This window comes from Phascolarctos cinereus, unplaced genomic scaffold, assembly GCF_003287225.1.
Source record: "Phascolarctos cinereus isolate Bilbo 61053 unplaced genomic scaffold, phaCin_HiC Scaffold_4;HRSCAF=312, whole genome shotgun sequence".
Classification (NCBI taxonomy): Eukaryota; Metazoa; Chordata; class Mammalia; order Diprotodontia; family Phascolarctidae; genus Phascolarctos; species Phascolarctos cinereus.
Genome location: NW_027555847.1, coordinates 441,776,383 through 441,795,969, shown reverse-complemented (window position 1 = coordinate 441,795,969; position 19,587 = coordinate 441,776,383). Strand labels below are relative to the sequence as shown.

At 40.2% G+C, this 19,587-nt stretch overlaps 1 protein-coding gene across 1 annotated transcript; it reads right to left on the bottom strand.

Annotated features, from left to right (window-relative positions):
• Nucleotides 1–1,179: 1,179 nt before the first annotated feature.
• SERPINB12 (serpin family B member 12) lies at nt 1,180–17,683 on the bottom strand. Its single transcript, XM_020995696.1, has 7 exons — nt 17,516–17,683; nt 11,760–11,879; nt 10,820–10,963; nt 8,897–9,014; nt 4,863–5,005; nt 3,508–3,675; nt 1,180–1,584 (listed from the first exon to the last, which is right to left on the bottom strand). Exons 1-7 carry the CDS (start codon nt 17,681–17,683, stop codon nt 1,180–1,182), a joined length of 1,266 nt encoding a protein of 421 aa, XP_020851355.1.
• Nucleotides 17,684–19,587: the final 1,904 nt, after the last annotated feature.

Sequence of the window (19,587 nt, the reverse complement as noted above, 5' to 3'; positions counted from 1 at the left end):
TTATGAGGATTTAATTCAATAATATTTGTAAAGAACGTAGTACAATGCCTAGCACATAATAGGCACTTCCTTTCTACCTTAACTATTTAAATAACATAGAGGTTATGTGGATTGTACTTCATATCTTTATTGTTTTGTTCAGTAAAAAACAATTTTTTTTCATTACTTGGCAACTTGATTTGGACATTTTAGTTAGCAAAGTATCTTTGTTTACTTAAAAAGAACACTTTAAATCCATATAGATGATATGTTAGCAAGGAAAACAAGCGAGAAAGCTTAACTATTCCCCCTCCCCCAAATTCATCAGTCTACAAATGTGAGGATTTTTTTATAGTGGACAAAACATGATTTTTCTATGACTGAAATCCTGAGAAATCTCCTCATCTCCATTCTCTCTGAAGAGGATGCATACTTCATACATTCCTGTTTACAAAGGAGAGAATAAGTCTGATCTGATTTTCAACCTTTGGTGTTAACCTAGGTATTTGTAGGGACTGGAGCACTGTTTAAGTTTCTATAGTAAGGACATAAGTGTTTATAAAATGGAGTTAGCACAGTGTCTGACACATAATAAATGCTTATGGATTAATAGATTGATTGATAGTAGAGAGTGATTTTTCCCTGCAGCTGAAGATGTAAGAAAGACAGCACATTTTCCCTGCTGATATACCCTTATTTCTGCCTCCCACCCCCATCCCAGGACTATTGTCTCCACTGTAGAGGCAGATGTGATTTATGGAAAACATTTCCCATTTAACTGTAATCTTAGGCTTCTGTTTTTCCTAGATTCTCTAATACAACCAGTTCCTTTTCTGAGTAGGCTAGGTCTGATTTGCTTGGTTCATTAGTAACACAGGAAAACAAAATAAGAGAGATAATAAGCTTTTTTCTGAACTTTCTTGATGTGGAAATCCGGGGGTCAATGAAGATAAGTGGACCTGGGAGCTGGCAGGGGAACTGTCAGCAAAGAGAGAAATGGTTGGCTAACAATTGTGTTGAGTAAGCCTCCTGGAGAGGAACAGGAAGTGACACGGGCAGATGGCTGGGGGTTGGGCTAGTGGGATTGGGCAAGTGATTGATAAGCTCTAATTCAGGTCCCTAATACCTGTGTTATAGCAAAGGGAGGCTATGCTACCATTTTCTTGCTGCCTCATAAAGTAGAAGGAAATAGACCCATTCTCAAGGTGAGCAGACTTTGCCATAGAAAAGGATGGTGTCTGTTTTGTTGTGTTTGATGAAAAATAAAAATGGGTGATTGGCATTAAATGTGACATAAGGTGACGCAGACTTTGCAGTAACCACAGCTCCAGTGGCAGCTGCTGCCTGGGTACCATCCTCATTAACCTCCACAAATGTCTTGTGGACAGCTTTTGACAAATACAGGTTGGGGCTTGAAGACATTCCACTAAGGTCAGACTTGGCTTCATCAAAGATATCTGTGATCCCCATTTTTTGGAGAATAAAGTTGAGATCCAAGTTGCTTTCCATGGTTAGTTGGGGAAAGGAAACGTCTACCTTTTCCTCGCACAGAATAGTGGAACTGGTCCATTCTGTTATTTTCTCATGAGTCATCTGCTTTTCAAGCTACCAGGATAGAAAAGGATAAACAGTGTTAGTAATGAGAAGTCTGTTTCCAAAAAACTAGGTCACTATCCACAGGTGCTCAATACGGCAAGGGTTTCTCCCAAGCGTATTTCACTTTAAAACTCTTCCTGGTTTTTTTTTGGTTTGAAAAGCTACCTTAAATACGTCTGTCTTCAGTTGGAGTAGTGACACGCTACCTGATCCTCTAGCTGTCCCTTGGGAGTCTTGTGGTTTTGGTTTCTGCTTCGTTCTTGATGAGGACCACGACATCAGGAAGATGGTGACATGACTTGCAACTGAGTTGGGTTTAAGTGAGGGAGGGCTGTGCAAAGTCACCAGCCTCACTTTCTCCTCGGGAGCTATGAGGGATCCATGGCCAGATGTAGATCAGGATGACTGAGGGTGGTCTAGGATACAGTGGGAGTCTTTGGCATTTTTAACCTCAGGGCTTTCCTAGCTCTCACTTTGAGTGAGGCAATGCCCATTCAGTGAATAGGCCTGTTTTAAGAAGGGTGGCCCCTTTAATAATAATAAAAAAATCAAACTGGGAGGGGAAGACCCCTTTAGGGTTGATTGCCTAAAGAGAAGCAATTACCGTTTACATTCACTCTGAGCCTTGAGGGCTCAAAAAATAATCATTAAGTGGTGCTTGGGCCAGGGCCTATTGTTGGCTAGTCAATGAGAGTCAGAGTGAATGTGTAAGACTTGGTCTTTAAGAAAGAAATCTAGCCAGTAAACCCCAAGATACCTTCCTTTGGGCAGAACACCCTCAGGTAAGGACATGATACCCCATGTTGGGGACTGGAGAGGGGAGAGGAGGAAAGTGGAGAAGAGAGGAGAGGGGAGGGGTTGAGTCTAATCCAGTAATAATCTATCTCCAGTTTGCCAGGCAGGTCCATATCTACATGGAAAAACTCATGTAATCTAATGCTGAAACTGAAGCACACTTCTCTGAGACAAAGGTCTAGGCCCTTTCTGTATTTTTGGTGTCCACTTTCCCTTGCTTTGTAATAGAAAAAGGTAAGATTTGAGAAGGTATAGATTATCCCTTTGGCTATGAAGAAAAAAGAAAGATCCATTGAATTGGAACAGATTCTTTCCTTAGGCAATTGGGGTTAAGTGACTTGCCCAGGGTCAAGTGTTTGGTCTGGGGCTGAATTTGAATTCAGGTCCTCCTGACTTCAGGGGCCGGTGCTCTATCCACTGTGCCACCCAGCTACCCTAGACTCTCTTTCATTCAAGAATTTGTTGGTCAGATATTTAAGGATCAATATCTGTTTAATTAATTGATAGGTGACTTTCTAAGTATTTCTGACAGCTGAGGCATAGTTGGACTTCAGAATTAAAGTCATCAGGTGTCTCTTCTATATGTATAATGGCCAGAGTCACAGAATTCTGGAATTAGAAGGGGGCCAGCTAATCTGATGCCTCCCCCCCCTACCCCCACTGTATGTTCCTGATAAGTGGTCATCCAGTCTGGGCTTCAAAACCTACAAGGAGGGAGAGACTACTACCTCTTGAATCATTCCATTCCACTTTTGCAATTCTAATTGTTAGCAAGTTTTTCTTTATGTTAAACTAAATTTGCTTTTCTTTGCAACTCCCACTCATTGCTAATGGTTCTTCCCTCTAGAGTCAAGAAAAACATATTTAATCCTTCTTCCACAAGACAGTCTTTCAAATTCTTGAATACAGCCATGATATCCCCCTAAGACTTTTTTTCTCCAGGGGAAGCACCCCAAGTCCTTTCAACTACTCCCCCTTGTGGCGTGGACTCAAAACTATTCACCATTCTAGTTTCTCCATCTCTGAAACTCCCTTGTTTATCAGAGTCCATATTTAGTTAATTTGTTTGCTTTTGCCTGGCCTATGGTTTCATTGGTTTAGGTAGTTCCTAGAAGAGAGACAAAAATAAGAATTTACCTCTTCCAGTCCAGTGGAGTCCTTGGCAGGTAAAGTGGGCAACAGCACAAACATGCTGAGCTTTCCCTTGATATAATTCATCTCAAGAATCTGTGTCTTTAATTCTTCAATGTAACCAATTCTAAATGTATTCTGTTGTCTCATCATTTTCACATTTTTCTGCTCATTCTGTCAACAAAGGCAGGAAAGGTTAAGAGAGAGCTAGCCTTTCTCACAGACATTCAATGTTGCTCATGGCTGCTTCAGGCAAAGGGGCACATTTTCCAGGAATTCGGAAACCTGCTGAAGTTAGAATGATTAGCTGATCTAAATTACTCTGAATTCAGGATTTTGATGCATCGTTCTCTGTGAGTCACTGCTCTTTAATACAGGAGAGTGACCATATTATATTAAACATCAATAAGGGATGCTAAAGATAATGGCAGATCATTACTCAAATACATCCTACTCTTCCCACTTACTCTGATTTTTAGAATAATAATCCATGGGAAATTAAACAGGTAAAACCGATAGCCTGTATTTTATTCTCCATTGAGTTACCAATGTTAATGTATATTTAAAAGTTGCGCGCGCACACACACACACACACACACACAAAGATACTTAATAGCTCTTGGTATATCATGTATGGGCCAGAGAAAACATGCTTAACCATAGTTAGTATGTCAAAGATGTATGATCTCATCCATGCAGAAAATAACCTCCACTAATATAGAGCACAAAACACTTGCAACTTAGTGGATAGATTTTAGGGAATTCCCTGAGTCTCAGAGGGGCAGGATGGTGATGGTCATGATCAAGCAGTAACTGTCAGACACAATACTTAAACCCAGGTCTTCCTCACTCCTGAATTCCATTAGGCCATGATATCTGTAATTAACCATGGGGACAGAGACAGAACCTATGATTTCATTGACTTTGGGAACTCACAGGTAAGGAATTTCTCTTTCCCAATACAGGTTAGCACTTTCTCTGCAATTTATATTCTTAGAAAATTACCTAGGGCAGACATGTAAAACTCAAATAGAAATGGATCCCTCAGCTGCTTATTGACTTAGAAAACCACAAATTAACATTATCTATTTTGCATTATATTTTTATTTATTTTGTCGAACATTTCCCAATTATGTTTAAATCTGCTTCTGGCCTTACTTGCTTGCCCCATGAGTTTGACACCTTTGGCCCAGAATACTAAGAAGTTAAGTGACTTGCCCAAGGTCACACAGCTAGTATGTACAAGAGGTAAAACTTGGTCCCAGTTCTTCCTGGTTTTGAGGTGGACTCTTTACCTACCACTCCATGATGTATCTATTTAATATTATTCTCAAAACTGGGATAATGACTGGTGTCTTTACCTTGTTTAGCCAGAAAGGTAAGTCTTCTGTTTTTTCATAGTCAAAACTTTTTTCCCATTTGGCCTTGAAGTAGATGGCATTTACCAGCACCAGCACTGTAGAATCAGTAATGTTGTCTTTGTCAAAGAGGTCCTTGATTTTACCTGAAGGAAACATCCCAGAATACATTCTAAGTGTGAGATATTTTATTGTTGTTGTTTAGTCATTTCAGTTGTGTCCATGTCTTCGTGATCCCATTTGGGGTTTTCTTGGCAAAGATTCTGGAGTTTTGCCATTTCCTTCTCCAGCTCATTTTACAGATGAGAAAACTGAGGCAAACAGGGTTAAGCGATTTGCCCAGGGTCACACAGCTAGTAAATGTCTGAGATCACGTTTGAACTCAGGTCTTCCTGTCTCCAGGCCTAGCAGTCTATCCACTGCACCACTTAGCTGCCCAAGTATGAAATACTGCAGTCATGTTAAAAATGATGAGCTGATATTTTTTTAAGCACCTTAAAGTTTGAAAATTTCATTTCATCCTTATAAAAACCCTGAAAGTAGATGTTTATTCTTATTCCCATTTTAAAGATGAGGAAACTGAGACTCACAGAGCTTAAATGATTTCCAAACAGTCACACAGTCCAACACTCTTCCTACTAAGTCATGCAGCTTCAACCAGTTATGAGCCAGGGTACATGATGTTTCTTTTGTTTGTTTTTAACTTTTTTTTCCTTTTTTTGCAATTGGGGTTAAGTGACTTGCCCAGAGTCACACAGCTAGTGTCAAGTGTTTGGTCTGAGGTCGCATTTGAACTGAGGTCCTCCTGACTTCAGGGCCGATGCTGTGTCTACTGCACCACTTAGCTGCTCTGGTCCTTTCCATTCTCCATGATCTGTTAAAGATTACTAACAGTAGCTTGGAAAGCACATCTGCAGTTCTTTTAGTTATTATCTGGCCCAAATAACTTGAATTCATAAAATATAATATCTCCTCCATAGCCATGATTAGATGGACCATTTAAGTGGCTCTTAGAATACTCTGCCTTACATTGCTAATTGACTTTTTTATTTAAAAGAAGCAACGTGTTCACATCAAAAGAGCACTGACTTTGGAGTCAAAGGACCTGTCCTCCTATTTCAGCTCTACTACTTACTATTTGTGAGTCCTCTGTCATGTGTTTTAGCCTTTCTGAGCTTTGGTTTCTTCATTTCCAAATAAGCAGGTGGATGAGATGACTTCTATAGCCTCTTCCAGCTCTTAATCTTATCATATTATATATACATCCTATCTCTCCAACTGGGTTATAAGTTCCCTGGATGCCTTAAATATGCTTGTATCCCACACAGAGCCTAGAGCAGTGCTTTACATATAGCAAAAGCTCAGTAAATGCCTGTGGATAAATAAAAGACAACATGCATAGCTCCATTATTAGAAATCCCGGGCAGCTAGGTGGTGCAGTGGATAGAGCACTGGCCCTGAAGTCAGCTGTGTGACCCTGGGTAAGTCACTTAACCCCAATTGCCAAAAAAAAAAGAAAGAAAGAAGAAAAAAAAAAAGAAAAACCCACTGAGTAGCCTGATGGTCAATCAGAGGGCTTACTAGCATTGATTCTCTCAGCTCGAGCACACAAATGTGGTTAGAACTAAGGCTGTCCAACCTGGCTTGTGGCATCAACAAGAAGTAAACTTGGACCGTATACCTTTTCATCATGAAATGCCATGCATTCTCAGCCCTGTACCAAACAGCTGGTTTTCTGTGTTGGGAAGTGAGGGGGGAAGTGTATGTAGTGTTCAGAACCATAGAATTAGGAACGTAGTCATCAGTCATGAAGTTCAGCTCTCTTGTTTTACACATGAGGGCACTGAAGCCTGTAAGCTTCAGCAACTTACCCATGTCACATTAACTAGCTGGCAGAAGCGCTAGCTAGGACTGGAATTTGGCTCTATAGATGAGTTTGGTTTCTTTTAATATCTGTGATCGTGGAGAGGGAAGTGGGCAGAACCAGAAGAACAACATTTGTACACTAACCGCAACATCAGAAAGACAGCTTTGAGAGACTTAAGAACTCTGATGAGTTCAGTGACCAGCCATGATTCCAGGGAACTCATGGATAAAACATGTCACCCACCTTCTGACAGAGAAGTGATGAACTGAGGGTACGGAATCAGACGTGTTTTGGACAGGAATGTTGTGGGAGTTGTTTTTTTGACCGTAAGGATTCTGTTTTCTTTCTTTTTTCCCTTTTAATTTGTGGGGTTTAAGAGAAAATAAATGTTCTTTGAAAAATAAATAAAATAAATATAGAGCTTTGGCCTTGGAGTCAGGAGGACCTGAGTTCAAATCTGGCCTCAGACGCTCAATACTTAATACCTTTATGACCTTGGGCAAGTCACTTAAACCCATTGCTTTGCCAAATATAAAAAAAAAAGAAAAAGAAAATAAACAGATGCATTAACACACACGTGCATACAGATGCATTCACACATAAGACCCAACAGTCTTAAGCTTAACAGAGTTAAGTTTCTTATCCTACCAACTTAAATGCAAACATATTATTAGTATATCACAAAGGCAGCATCTTATTCCCAAACGTGATAGTGAAGGTAATAGAAAGAGTACTGGTCTTGGAATAGGAAGACTGGAGTTTGGGTGTGAGCTTAGGCAAATCACTTCAGCACTCTGGGGCTCATTTTGCTCATCTATAAAATGAAAGGGTTGGGACCAATTACTTCTAAGGTCCCTTCTAACCATGACAATCTGTAACCTGCTTATTAGGGATAACCATAAGAATACATAATTATGAGAGAAGGAATAAAGTTGGAAAGAGGACCAAGAGGAGAGAGATGTAACTTCATAGTTATAGGGTCATGGCCCACAAAATCACAGTAATTAACCCTGAGAAAAATGTGGTTAGTATTCTAGGCTATAGGTGAGCAACCTAGAACCTGTATTTAAAGGTAATATTTAAATGTGATTGGAGTTGAATGGCCACTTTTGAGGCCTCATCCCTAGAAGGTCCTGTCCAGTGACTTCTTAATTTAGACTTCAAATTTGGAGTATTTTGATCCCGCCGCTAGTGACCTAATCACAGTCAAAGCTGTGCCAAGAATAGGAGAGGTCCCACTTTTAATGAGCAGTTCTCCTGCCTCTTCATGGACAGGGTGTTTTTTGACAAGTTATGTGTATCCATGTGGCTTTTCTCTTTCAATTCATGAAAATATTCTATTGACACTACATTTAGATCTCTATCTTTTTCCACTCTCTCCAGTATCCCTCTTCGCTCAGGACAAAATATACAATATTGGAAAAAAGTATGAGGAAAATTGGCCAATAAGTGGTTCTGTTAAGTGTTTGGTGATGCTTAAAGAAAAATTGTTTTGCTAGCGCCGACATGGTTGGCAACGGAACCTAGATGTTTTTCTTTAAAATTATTAATTGCATAATGAGGAAAACATCATCCACATGACAAAGGATAACACCAGCAAAAAATTCAGAATTTTCATTTCTATTAAGTATAAAATAGTTACAACACAGAATTTAAGTTGGCAGTATGATGCAGCAGGCAAAACATTGGTTCTGAACCAGAAAAAACATTTTTGCAGTAACAGCAACATCAGAAAAACAGCTTTGAGAGACTTAAGAACTCTGAAGTCCCAAGAACTGAGTTGGAATCCCAGATCCAACACTTGCTCCATGACCCTAGGTGAGACACTTAACCTCTTCCATCAGCCTGTTTTCTCACATGTAAAATGAGAATAACACCTGTAGCCCTAATCATAATGTAGTTGTGAGGATCAGTGAAATAATTCTGTCAAAGGCTTTTCAAACCATGAAGTGCCATTTAGATGTCAATTTTTATTGTCATTGTTATTACTATCATTATTATTATTATTTACTTCCTTATGACTTAGCAATTACTTATTCTTTCAGATCTAAATAATTTCATCTTTAAAATAAAGAGGTTTGATTTAGATGGATCCTAAATCCTGTAATAAACATGACAATCTAAAAGTCCTTAGCTTTCCAATTCATATTATTGACTCCCACTTTCTTACCTTGAGTTTGACATTCAACCCAGAAATTAATCTGTTGTCTGGATTTTTCTGTGTCTTTTCGGAAATCCACACTTTCAATGCTTGTATGGTAAAATTCCATCACATTATCTGAATATGCCTGTTAGATTAGGAAAGTAAAAGATACTACAATAAAATCATATACAGTTACTAAATCACCAGCTAAGTAACCCAATAATAGAAGGAAATCAATCTCAGAAAATATCAGTAGTCACTGAATATGATAGAAATGTATCTTTCCATTCCTACCTATATGCAGTCTGAATCAGACAGGACCATTTGAGCAATTGCATTGAATTGGCATGGCCATAAATTAGGGCAAAATGAGAATGATATATTCCTTTCCAAACCAATATCCTTATAATTCCACTTTTCATTTGTGGCCTGTAAACAAGCGAGATTTTTTTTAAAGTGACAGACTATAGCATCATCATTATTAATATTCTTATTATTATTATTATTACTTATAGAGAATCAAAACCCAGTGAAGAAAATCTCTTTTTATTTGTAAAATGGGAGTTTGTTTCTGCTCTAAACTAGGAAGTACCTTGGGATGTCAGTCCTTTCCAACTCTTGCATTTTAGTATCCTTTCGCAAATTTAATTTTGATTCCAAAGCACTGTGGTACCCCTGAATAGAAAAGCATACTTCCCTGTTCTAGGAGTTGTTAGGACTGCATAAGGCTTTATCATGGAGTCATTGCTTTAAAGCTGGAAGGAATATTAGAGGCCATACAGTGCAGTCTTCTCATTTTCCAGAAGAAGAACAAGGCGCAGGGAAATTAAATGACTTAACCAGTGTCACAGAGCTAGTAAGTATCTGAGGTGTGATTTGATGATCCGAGGTCTTCCTAATTCCAATTCTCGTATTGTGTCTGCTATACCATATTGCCTCTATATTTAGAACGGCATGCCATCAGCTGAATGGAGCAAATGGACGCTGGTGGGGTCCACCACTACAAAGAATCTATTGATTCTAGAGAAGATAGTTGCTAGAGTGAAACCAAGACTGGGTAAGGGGGTAAAATGGAGAGTATGGTAAATTAGAGTGCTTCTGGTTTAACCCAACACCTTGTTCCTCACTGATTCAGAATCACTACTGTATTTCCTCAGTCTCAAGCCTAGTCTCCTGTTACACAGATACCCTCTTCCTTGTTTATACTTCTGTCATACTTTTTACCTGGCTTCCTCTTCAGATAAGTAGATCCATAAGATAATACTACCTCTAGCCCATGAAGTCCTGTAATTGGCAACCTCAGCCACTGACTTTGGCCTTTGTTGTCGACATCATTACTCTCTTATCTTTTTAATTCTAAGAACTGTATCTCTGGTCACTGACCTCTGCTTTCCAGGCTGGCCCCCATCTTCACCTGTAGACAAGATGTATGGTGCCCAGACATTTTGACTGAAGCCTTTTCCCCTCTCTCACAGTGCAGGAAGGCTTCAGGGTGGACCATGCAGTGCATAGACCCACAGCTCATGCCAGGTGGTTAGGCCATGAGAAATAGAATAATGAGCAGAAGAAATACTCAGGCTTACAAAGCATAAATTGGAGCTGTTTCAGTGTGACAACAGAGTTAGTTGTGAACTTCTGCCAAACTAGGTCCGGACAAGAATGACCTAGTATGCAGCAATTATGGTACCTTTCTTAGAACTAGCAGGACAAGCACACGATTCTCAGTGACAGAGCTACCAACAGAAAGCAGGAGCTGCAAGGAGCAGCCCATTGTGTGGGAAAAACAAACATAGTGTGATGTTGGGACACACAGGCGCAAATGTTACCAGTCATCATCTCCACCATGTTCTTTTGTCCATCTGTTGCATTGCCCTCAGGAAGAGCATTGTAAAACACTGCCCAGGAAGGAGAAGAACTTTAAAATGTACTTACTAGCTGTGTTTTACTTACAGCAGAGATTGGAAATTCCTGCTCTCCATACAGCCTGTTGGCCATACTTAGGGTATAATCGGATTTTATACTATCCAGCTTCTTGAGCAGCTTCCCAAAGTAGGAGTCAGAATCTCTATACCCGTCACTCGCAGACTTTGTATTCTTGATAGGACATAATAAAATTAGATAAAATGTCATTAATCTGTCCCTTGAAGACACAATCTCTTTTCAGACACCTATTTGTCATTATTCAATTTCATACAGGTATAGTAGTATTTCCATGTAGTTTTAAAATTTTAATTAAACTATGGAATACTTAAATAACAATGAATAAAGGCAGCTCCATACATGTAATCTTCTTTTGTCCTAGCTTATTGCCCTTAAATTTCATCCTAGCTTATTGCCCTTAAAAGGAACACTATAAAATATTGGCAAACTTCATACAACCCCCTTATCTGGATTTCAGGATCATGACAAGAACCTACTATACATCATCCCCTGAATTCTGTAAGATGGCCCCAAGAGAATTTTCTTAACTTACTGCAGCAGCCACATTTCTGATATAGACAAAGAAAAATTCTTTGCATTTATTGGGTGAGAATCACTATGGATACCTCCCTGAGCCTGCTGTGTCCTGCCACAGTTCATCTAGGGTAATATCACCCTTAGACCTCTGACTAGAGTAGCAATTTCTGCCTTTCTAGCAACTAGCCATCATTCTTCATGTAGTTTCAGAAAAAAAAAGTAACCAAATCCACTAACTCAGAGACTGTCAGATGAGAGGAATCACAGAGATATTTTTGGTCTAATAATAGTTTTTTGATTGTTTGGTTGAGTGTTTTTTAGATTCATGGGACCTAATGCTGCTGAGCATTTATTTTCAAAGAAAACTCGGGCAGCAAGCAAATGACCATCTTCACTGAGGAGGGAAATCAGTTTATTATGATAAGATAGATACCTGTGGATTTGGAGGTTCTGACGTCTCATGCTGGTCCCCTTGGTCTCCTTGACTTGCTCCTTTTGAAGAAATTTCAGGTTCTGTGCCTTTACTTTGTGAAACTTCATTGAAGTGTAGCACCTGCAGAGTGGGAATATGGATATAATGTAATTAAAAAAACAATACCTAGGTCAAGAGCCAGAAATCTTCATTTCTAAGACCTGACTATCTAATTTCTGATTTCTAATTCTGACTATCCATTAATAGTCCATAACTTTAGGAAAGTCATTTAACCTCTTGAAGACTCAGTTCCTTCATCTATAAAGTAAGAACTGTGTCTATATCTCCCCTCTTCCCCCACTCTTTTTCAGGGTTGTTATTAGAATCAGAGGAGGTGTCATGAGTGAAGGCACTTTTATGGAATCTGAAGGTTGAAAAAGACCTAGGAGGTAATCTATTCCAACCCATACTTGAATATGAGCAATACCTTGTTCAGTATTCACATCCTACCTTCTCTTGAAGACCTCCAGGAATGTAAAACTCACTCTCTTGTGAGGCAATCTTGGGTAGCACTAATAGCTCTATTATTAGGAAATATTTCCATGAATAGAGACCCAAATCTGCCATGGTGTAACTTTCTAAATTGTTCCTCAGTCTGCCTTCTGGGGCCAAGCAGGACAAGTCTAATTCTGCCTTCTCTCTGTCAGCCCTTTGCAGATTTGAAGATAGTCATATCCTCTCTAATCATCTCCAAGTTAAGTTAAACATAAATCTATCCTCATCGGGAATGTTTTCCAGTCCTCTCATCAGCATTGCTTCTGTCTTCTGGGAGCATTCCGGTTTCTTAATATCCTTGCACAGAAGTGAGGAGAGTTTGGATATAGCCAGATCATGGTAGAAGACAGTAGGCCTGTTATCTTCTTCATTCAGGACCCTATGCCTCTATTAATATGAGTTATTAAGTGATTTCCCCAGAGTCACACATAGTAGCTGACAGAGCTGTGGCTTGAACCCAGGTTTTCTGGCTCTAATGAACTTTTTAAATGTTATGGCTTAATTAGGTAAATGCACATAACCTTAGTTTTCTGATTCTAAAGCCCTTTCCAAGTGTTAGTGATCGGGTGATGGGACCTGGATCACTAAAAGGAAAAGACCATGTCTTTGAAAGCAACCCAGTCCCTGAATTTTCCCATCCATTTCAGCAGCCCAGGTCACTAGCTCCTCTGCCCAAGGCACCTGGCCCACTGCAGCCCACCTAACTTACTTGACATTCCTTTCACTGTCATGCTTGGCCCACCTCAGACTATTTACTACTCCTTAATTCCATCCAGATCCTTTCACTGTCCCTTTTTTATATATCAGTATATTGTATATCAGTCTGACCCCCATTAAGTTGCTGCTTCATTAGGAATCCTGCCTGCTTCTATTGGCTTTTTAATAAAATTTGCTCCTTGACTGGAAGATAGTTTGAGTGCATGAATTCATTCCAGGCAGACACCACCCTCTACCCTGACCTTTCCAGGTTCCCAGCAATCCCCAAACTGCATCATTTGGATTATTAGGAAAATGGCCATAATGTTACAAATGTTATGGGAAATTTAATATTGTCCTTCAGAAAGGCTTTTGTAATCAATTAATAAGCTTTTGTTAAACTCTTAGGATGTGCCAGGCACTGTGCTAGACAGTAGCAACACAAAGATGAAAATGAAACTCTCACTGCCCTCAAGGGGCTTACATTGTCTTGGGAATTAGTATGGATTCTATAGTTTTCTCTAACCTCAAACTCTTTAATAAGTGTCCATGTAAAAAAAAATTTCTGGGCAGAAAAACTCCATTTATTTATTAAGGATCCATTGTAGCCACTGTCAAGACAGAGAAACTAAAGGAAGCATGGTTCAAAGCCTTGGAACAGACATGAGAAGAGTGAGTTCAAGTCTCCCATCTGCCACTTGTGGCAGCTATGACAGCCCCTTCTTCCCTCCCTTGCCCTGGGTTTTAATATCTTTGTCAGATGAGGGCCTTGGGCTAGAGGTTTAAGTCCATTCCGACTTTTAACATTCTACAATTCAGACTGAGTTTCAAAGCCTGCTCAGAAGGTAGGTGAGGGTTTCCTATGGTGAGGTTTTGCCCTAAATAAAGTTATTTAGGACCTTGTGAAAGGGCACCATTCTAAGATCAAAGTAGCAGCAAGGTAGATAGTGCAGTGGTTAGGGTGCTGGCCCTAGAGTCAGGAAGGCCAGACTTCCCCTCCAAGATTACCTTGTATCTGTTTTGTATGTATGTGTTTTTGTATTTGTTTATACATGTTCACATTGTCTCTCCCACTCAAACATAAGCTCCCTTAAGGGCAGGAACTGTGTCACTTCTGTCTTTGCATACAAAGCACCTAATATAATGCCTGGCACATGATAAATGCTTGATGAATGCTTGTTGATCAATTCCACAGTCAAAACTAAATCACTGGAATGAAAAACTGAAGGTGTTGTGGAGTAGAGAATGGAGACCCAGACTCAGAATAAGGGAGAGCTGAGTTCAGATCCTCCTCTGCCATATATAAGCCGTGTCAACCTGGGAAAGTCACTTACCATCTCAACCTTTGTTAAGACTGTAAGTTGGGGCAACTAGGTGGTGCAGTAGATAGAGCTCTGACCTTGGAGTCAGGAGGACCTGAGTTCAAATCCAGCCTCAGAAGCTTGACACTTAACTAGCTGTGTGACCCTGTGAGGACCCTGCCTTACCGGAAAAAAAAAAAAAGGCAAAAGCAAAAACTATAAATTGCAGTGTTAAGTGCTGACCTGCATTAGTAAAGAGAGATTCCTGTGCCCACAAAATCGCCGGTCTGGTTGGCCAAAAGTAGAAGGGAAGAAGAAAGGAAGGAAGGGAGGAAGGAAAAGGAAAGAAAGAGAAGGAAGGGGGGGAGGGAAAATAGAAAAACTAATAATTGTCCGGAAAAACAGAAAATGAAACATACTTCCTCTTCCATAGAGCAGAGAGGTAAGAAACTACTCCTGGCAGAATATTATATGCATTGTCAACTGAAGCTGTTTTATCAAGTGTTTTTCCTTAATTGATTTGCTTGTTACAAGGAAAGGTTAAATCAGATATGGGGTGTTTCCAGTAATGACTGTGATGTAAAAACAAAAGACATCAATAACAATTATTTCAAAAAGAGCCCTGGTATGTCACATGTAAGTAAAAAACATAGCACCTAGAACAGAGTGAGTGCTTAATTAATGTTCGTTGACTGAATGACTTACAAATCAGCTCCTTTTAGCAGCATTTACACAGTCTCTTCTGGTCTAGTCAGTTTGATTCTCTACAAAGCTATTGAGTGACAACTGTGTACATAATCTTAAACTTTTGGAGGCTGAGTTATTGCAAGGATCAAATGGCACCTTGTAATGCACTTTATAAACATTACATATGTGAATGTGAGTATCCTCCTTCCTCTTGCTCTCTTCCTCCTGCCCTCTTTCCTCCTCATCCCTTCCCCCAATTAAAAAAAAAAAGCCTTGGGTTGGAGTCCTTACTCTGGGACTTCTAGTTGTGAAGCCTCTGGGAAATCTCAGCCTCCATGAATCTAATTTCCTCATCTATAAAATGGAGATAATACTTGTGCACTTTCCCCAAAGAGTTATTGTGAGAATCAAATGAAATAATGGATGTTAAGCACTACCTAAATGAAACATTATTATTTTTTAGCCCTGAGGTGCCACCTTCAGGGAGCTAACTACATAGTTGAAGAGACAGTGTGACAAAAACACTAGATTGGGAAGCAAGAAACCTAGGGTTCTAGTCTCAGCCCATCTACTAACCATCTCATCTGTATGACCTTGGACTTGACCTGACAGCCTCAATATTCTCCTATAAACTCCAAGGTTAGCCTAGGCCCTTTCCAATTCTGAAAGTCCCTGAGTCTATGAATCTACAGAATATACAAACAGAAAAAGAATGTGCAGTGCCAAACAGGATATAGTTGGTACCACATAAATGATAGAGACCATCAGTGCCACTCCTGGGAATTCAGAGAAGGGACAGATCACTATGGCCTGGCAGGCTTCGTGAAAGAGGTAGGAATATAGTTGGTGATTGAAGGACTTAGAGCAGAGGAGAAGGAGGAGGAAGGGCATTATAGGCAGAGGCAATATGAGCAAGGTACTGAAGGAAGGAGTAGTCAGAGTGAAGGATTCAGGTTCTCACACTGGACTCTTACTCAGACAGGAAAAGTACTTACTATAGACCAGGCACTGTGCTGAGCATTTTGCAAATATTATCTCATTTGATTTGCATAATAGCCCTGGGGGATAACTGCTGTTATAATCCTCATTTTACAATTGAAGAAACAGGCAGGCAGAGGTTAATTGATTTGTCCAGGGTCACCTAGCTAGCAAGTGTCTGAGGCAAAATTTGAACTCATCTTCCTGACTGCACCCAGTGCTTAATCCACTGCACCACCTAGCCACTTAGAGAATAATAGGTGAAGATAACTGAGTCTAAAGCATAGCAAGAAATCTTAGGCTCTAAAAATGTAAAGTATAAACAGGATGGGGACCTACGTGAGAAGAAGGACTCTGCAAAACCTAGATGAAATCACCTCAACTTTTTCCAGGGCACTTTTGATAAATTCCCTTTCACTATGTTTCATTGGAACCCTGGTGGAGTTTATATTGCCTCCCTTGGATGAGTAGCTAGTTCTTTAGGAAGGGTACCCAGCTTGTAAAAGTCCTGACCTGACCACTTGAGTTTAGGCTTTCCACTGTGTTTGCCACAGAAACAAGACAATTCTTGTCCCTTCATTTGGAATCAATTCAGTTGGAACCATAAGGAATGGTGCTTCCAGGTTCGAAGAAGGAAACTACCTGTGGCACAAATGTGTCATCACTCTCCAAATCTTCACAAAGATGTGTCTGCACAGGGACTGTTAAGAGACCATATTCTGTAGCAAAAAGATTTTTGGGTTAGGGGTTTTAACATGTTGAAATCCCAATTTTCCTTACCACCATGTTGTCTGGGTCTGGCCTCTGATCAATCATGTCACCTCCTTGACCCCAGTGTAATATGGGGATAATGCTTTTATGTAATAGGGATTGTTTAGAGAGAATCAAATGAAATAATATACGTGAATGGAATTTGTCATTGATAAAGCACAGTATTGAAATGCCAGCTTATCATTACTCTTTTCGGGGAGCATTATTAGCAAACTTTGCTTTCTGCTCTAGCATACTATCCCAGATTTCTTTCTTAAGAATCATGCCTTAAACCCAGATCGCTCTGGCTCTCACTGATTGGCTGACCCTAGGTTCAAGGCCAAACCCCTCTTGGGCATTGTTTGGGCCCTGTTTGACTCTAAGTGAATGTAAATTGAAATTGTTTCTGTTTTGGCCAGAAGCCTTGAAGGTCTTTTCCTCCCAGTTTTTTTTTTCTGGACTAAGTTAAAGAGGCCATTCTTTGCCTTAATCACTAAATGGATATTGCCTCAGTCAAATTGAGACCTGCTAAAGACCTTAGCTTTAAAGCCCAAGTTCTTCCACCCCATCTGGGGCCATCTCCAGTCGTCCTGATCTAAGTATATGGCTCCAGAGGAGGAGAAAGTGAGGCTGGTGACTTTGCATAGCCCTCCCTCACTTAAATCCAATTCACTTGCTTGTCTTGGCATCAACCTCTATGATGTCATGGTCCTCTTCTGAAGTACAAACAATAACAACAACAAACAGTAACTTTGCATGAGTACTTGCAGTGAGCTCAAAGGTATGTAAAACATGGCAACAAGCACTTACTTCATTGATCTGATCAGCAGTAGAGCGTTTAGCTCCTAGGCTAATCATGCCAAAGGCAACTGAAATGCTCAGAGGACAGATAAAGATGTTTGCCCGTTCATCACCTTTACTTAGCTCTTGGAAGAAGTCCACGCAAAACTTGGTGTTGGCTGTCACGAGGCAGTCCATTGTGAAGCTGAAAGTAGGCTAAAAAAGAAAGAAAGAATCCTTGGATTAAAACATGTCACTCTAAATTCCACAGCATATTGCTATGAGCACTTATTCATTAAGATTTCAAAATATGAAATATGAAGTTCATAATCCTCCTGATACCAGTCTGCTCCACTGCTGGTGCAATGCTCTCAGGAGTCTCCTTTGCTGTATAGTAATCATAGTGAACTGTTGCTCTTCTCCCCAGCTAAATGCCTACTCCGGGCAGCAGCCAAGAAAAGCTTCCTTTTCTATTTTCCCCTCCTCACAATGCAATGCCTGGCTCTGTCTAAATGTTCTGCCCATTTTAGTTCAATTTTTCAAATGTCTATCAAGACCCTACAGCCTACCACGCCTTGCCCTATACCCTGAGGATGCAATTTTTTAAAAAAAGATGTAATCCAAGCCCCCAAAGAGTGTGCAGTCTAGTTGGGGAGATGAGAAATGTCTATGAATGACAAAGGAATATTAGGAAGTGAGAACTATATTGAGTAGTGGTAGGAGAGCCAGGAAGAGCTGGGTCCAAGCCTCCCACCTGACATACACTGTCTAACCATGGCTTTCAGTCTTCTAGGCAAATCTCTAGGAGGATAAAATGCAGGGAAGATGCCCATCTTGCATTGCTCCCAGAAACTCCTCACCAGGAGCTCCCAGTAGCAATGGAATCAGTAGTCCAGTAGGGAAAATAGAAAATAGGAGAAAAAAAAAAGAAAATAGGGCATGATAAAATATATGGAAGTCAAACAGAATGAAATGGGCAATTCACAGTGTTGGGAATCACTTCTTGCTAGGAAAACCAGGAAAGGTGACACCTGAACTGGACTTCTTTGAAGGAGGAGAAATGTGTCAGTAGCTGAAGCTGGTTGATGTGAAGAGGGGAATCCAGGACAGGAGAATAGTAAGCACACATGCACAGAGGCAGAACAGGATGAGTTCAGGGAATGACAAGTAATCTAGTCTGGCTAATGTGTGAAGATCAGTGGTGTGAAATGAGACCAGAAGGGTTATTTAGAATGAGATTTAAAGATGAGGTCCTAAAATAGAGTGGTGTAAACGGGAGTTGGCCCAACTGAGAGGGAGGAAGTTCCACATCAAGTGGAGACTAAGATGACCATTTGCTAGAGATATTATAAAGGGGATTTCTGGTCAGATATGGATAGGACCAAATGACTACCAAGTTTTGCGATTCTATGGAATAGGCATTAAAGATATTCCAGAAATAGAATACAAGGGACTAGAGAACTGATTTGATGTAGGCAGTGGCAGAAGACCTTACACAAGTCATTTAACCTCTCTATTCCTCAGTTTCCTCATTTGTAAAGTAAGGGGCAGCTAGATGGTACAATGGATAGAGTGCTGGGCCTGGAGTCAGGAAGACCTGATTTCAAATCCTTCCTCAGACACTTGTTAACTGTGTGACCCTGGGTCACTTAACCCTGTTTGCCTCAGTTTCCTTTATCTGTAAATAAAATGAACTGGAGAAGGAAATGGCAAACCAGTCCAGCATCTTTACCTAGAAAATCTCAAATGGGGTCACGAAGAGTTGGATATGACTGAAGAATGACTAAATAGCAACAACCAACTCAAAGGGTTGGGCCAGATGACCTCTGAAGTCTCTTCCAGACTACTGCCCTGTGATTCCAAGGTTTCAAGCCTGGGTGATAAGGAAGGTGATGGTGCCCCTGACAAAAATGAGGAGGTAAAGAGGAAGGCCGTAATTTAGAAGGAAGGCAATGTGAGTCCACCGCTATTTGAAGTGTCAGTGTGACATCCAGGTGGAGGTGCCCAGCAAGCAGACTGATGCTGATGGGAGAGGCTGGGCCTAAAACTATAGATCTGAAGGTTTTGGAGTCATGTTCACATAGATGATAACTAAACCCGCT

Bases quoted from the DNA above. Each gene is read 5' to 3' on its own strand.
- SERPINB12 (XM_020995696.1), bottom strand. From the start codon at position 17,683: ATGGACTGCCTCGTGACAGCCAACACCAAGTTTTGCGTGGACTTCTTC. The intron at 11,880-17,515 runs GTAAGTGCTTGT...CCCACTCTGCAG, and splicing joins CTGCTGATCAGATCAATGAA to GTGCTACACTTCAATGAAGT. The intron at 5,006-8,896 runs GTAAGAAAGTGG...TGTTTCCTTCAG, and splicing joins GGTTGAATGTCAAACTCAAG to GTAAAATCAAGGACCTCTTT.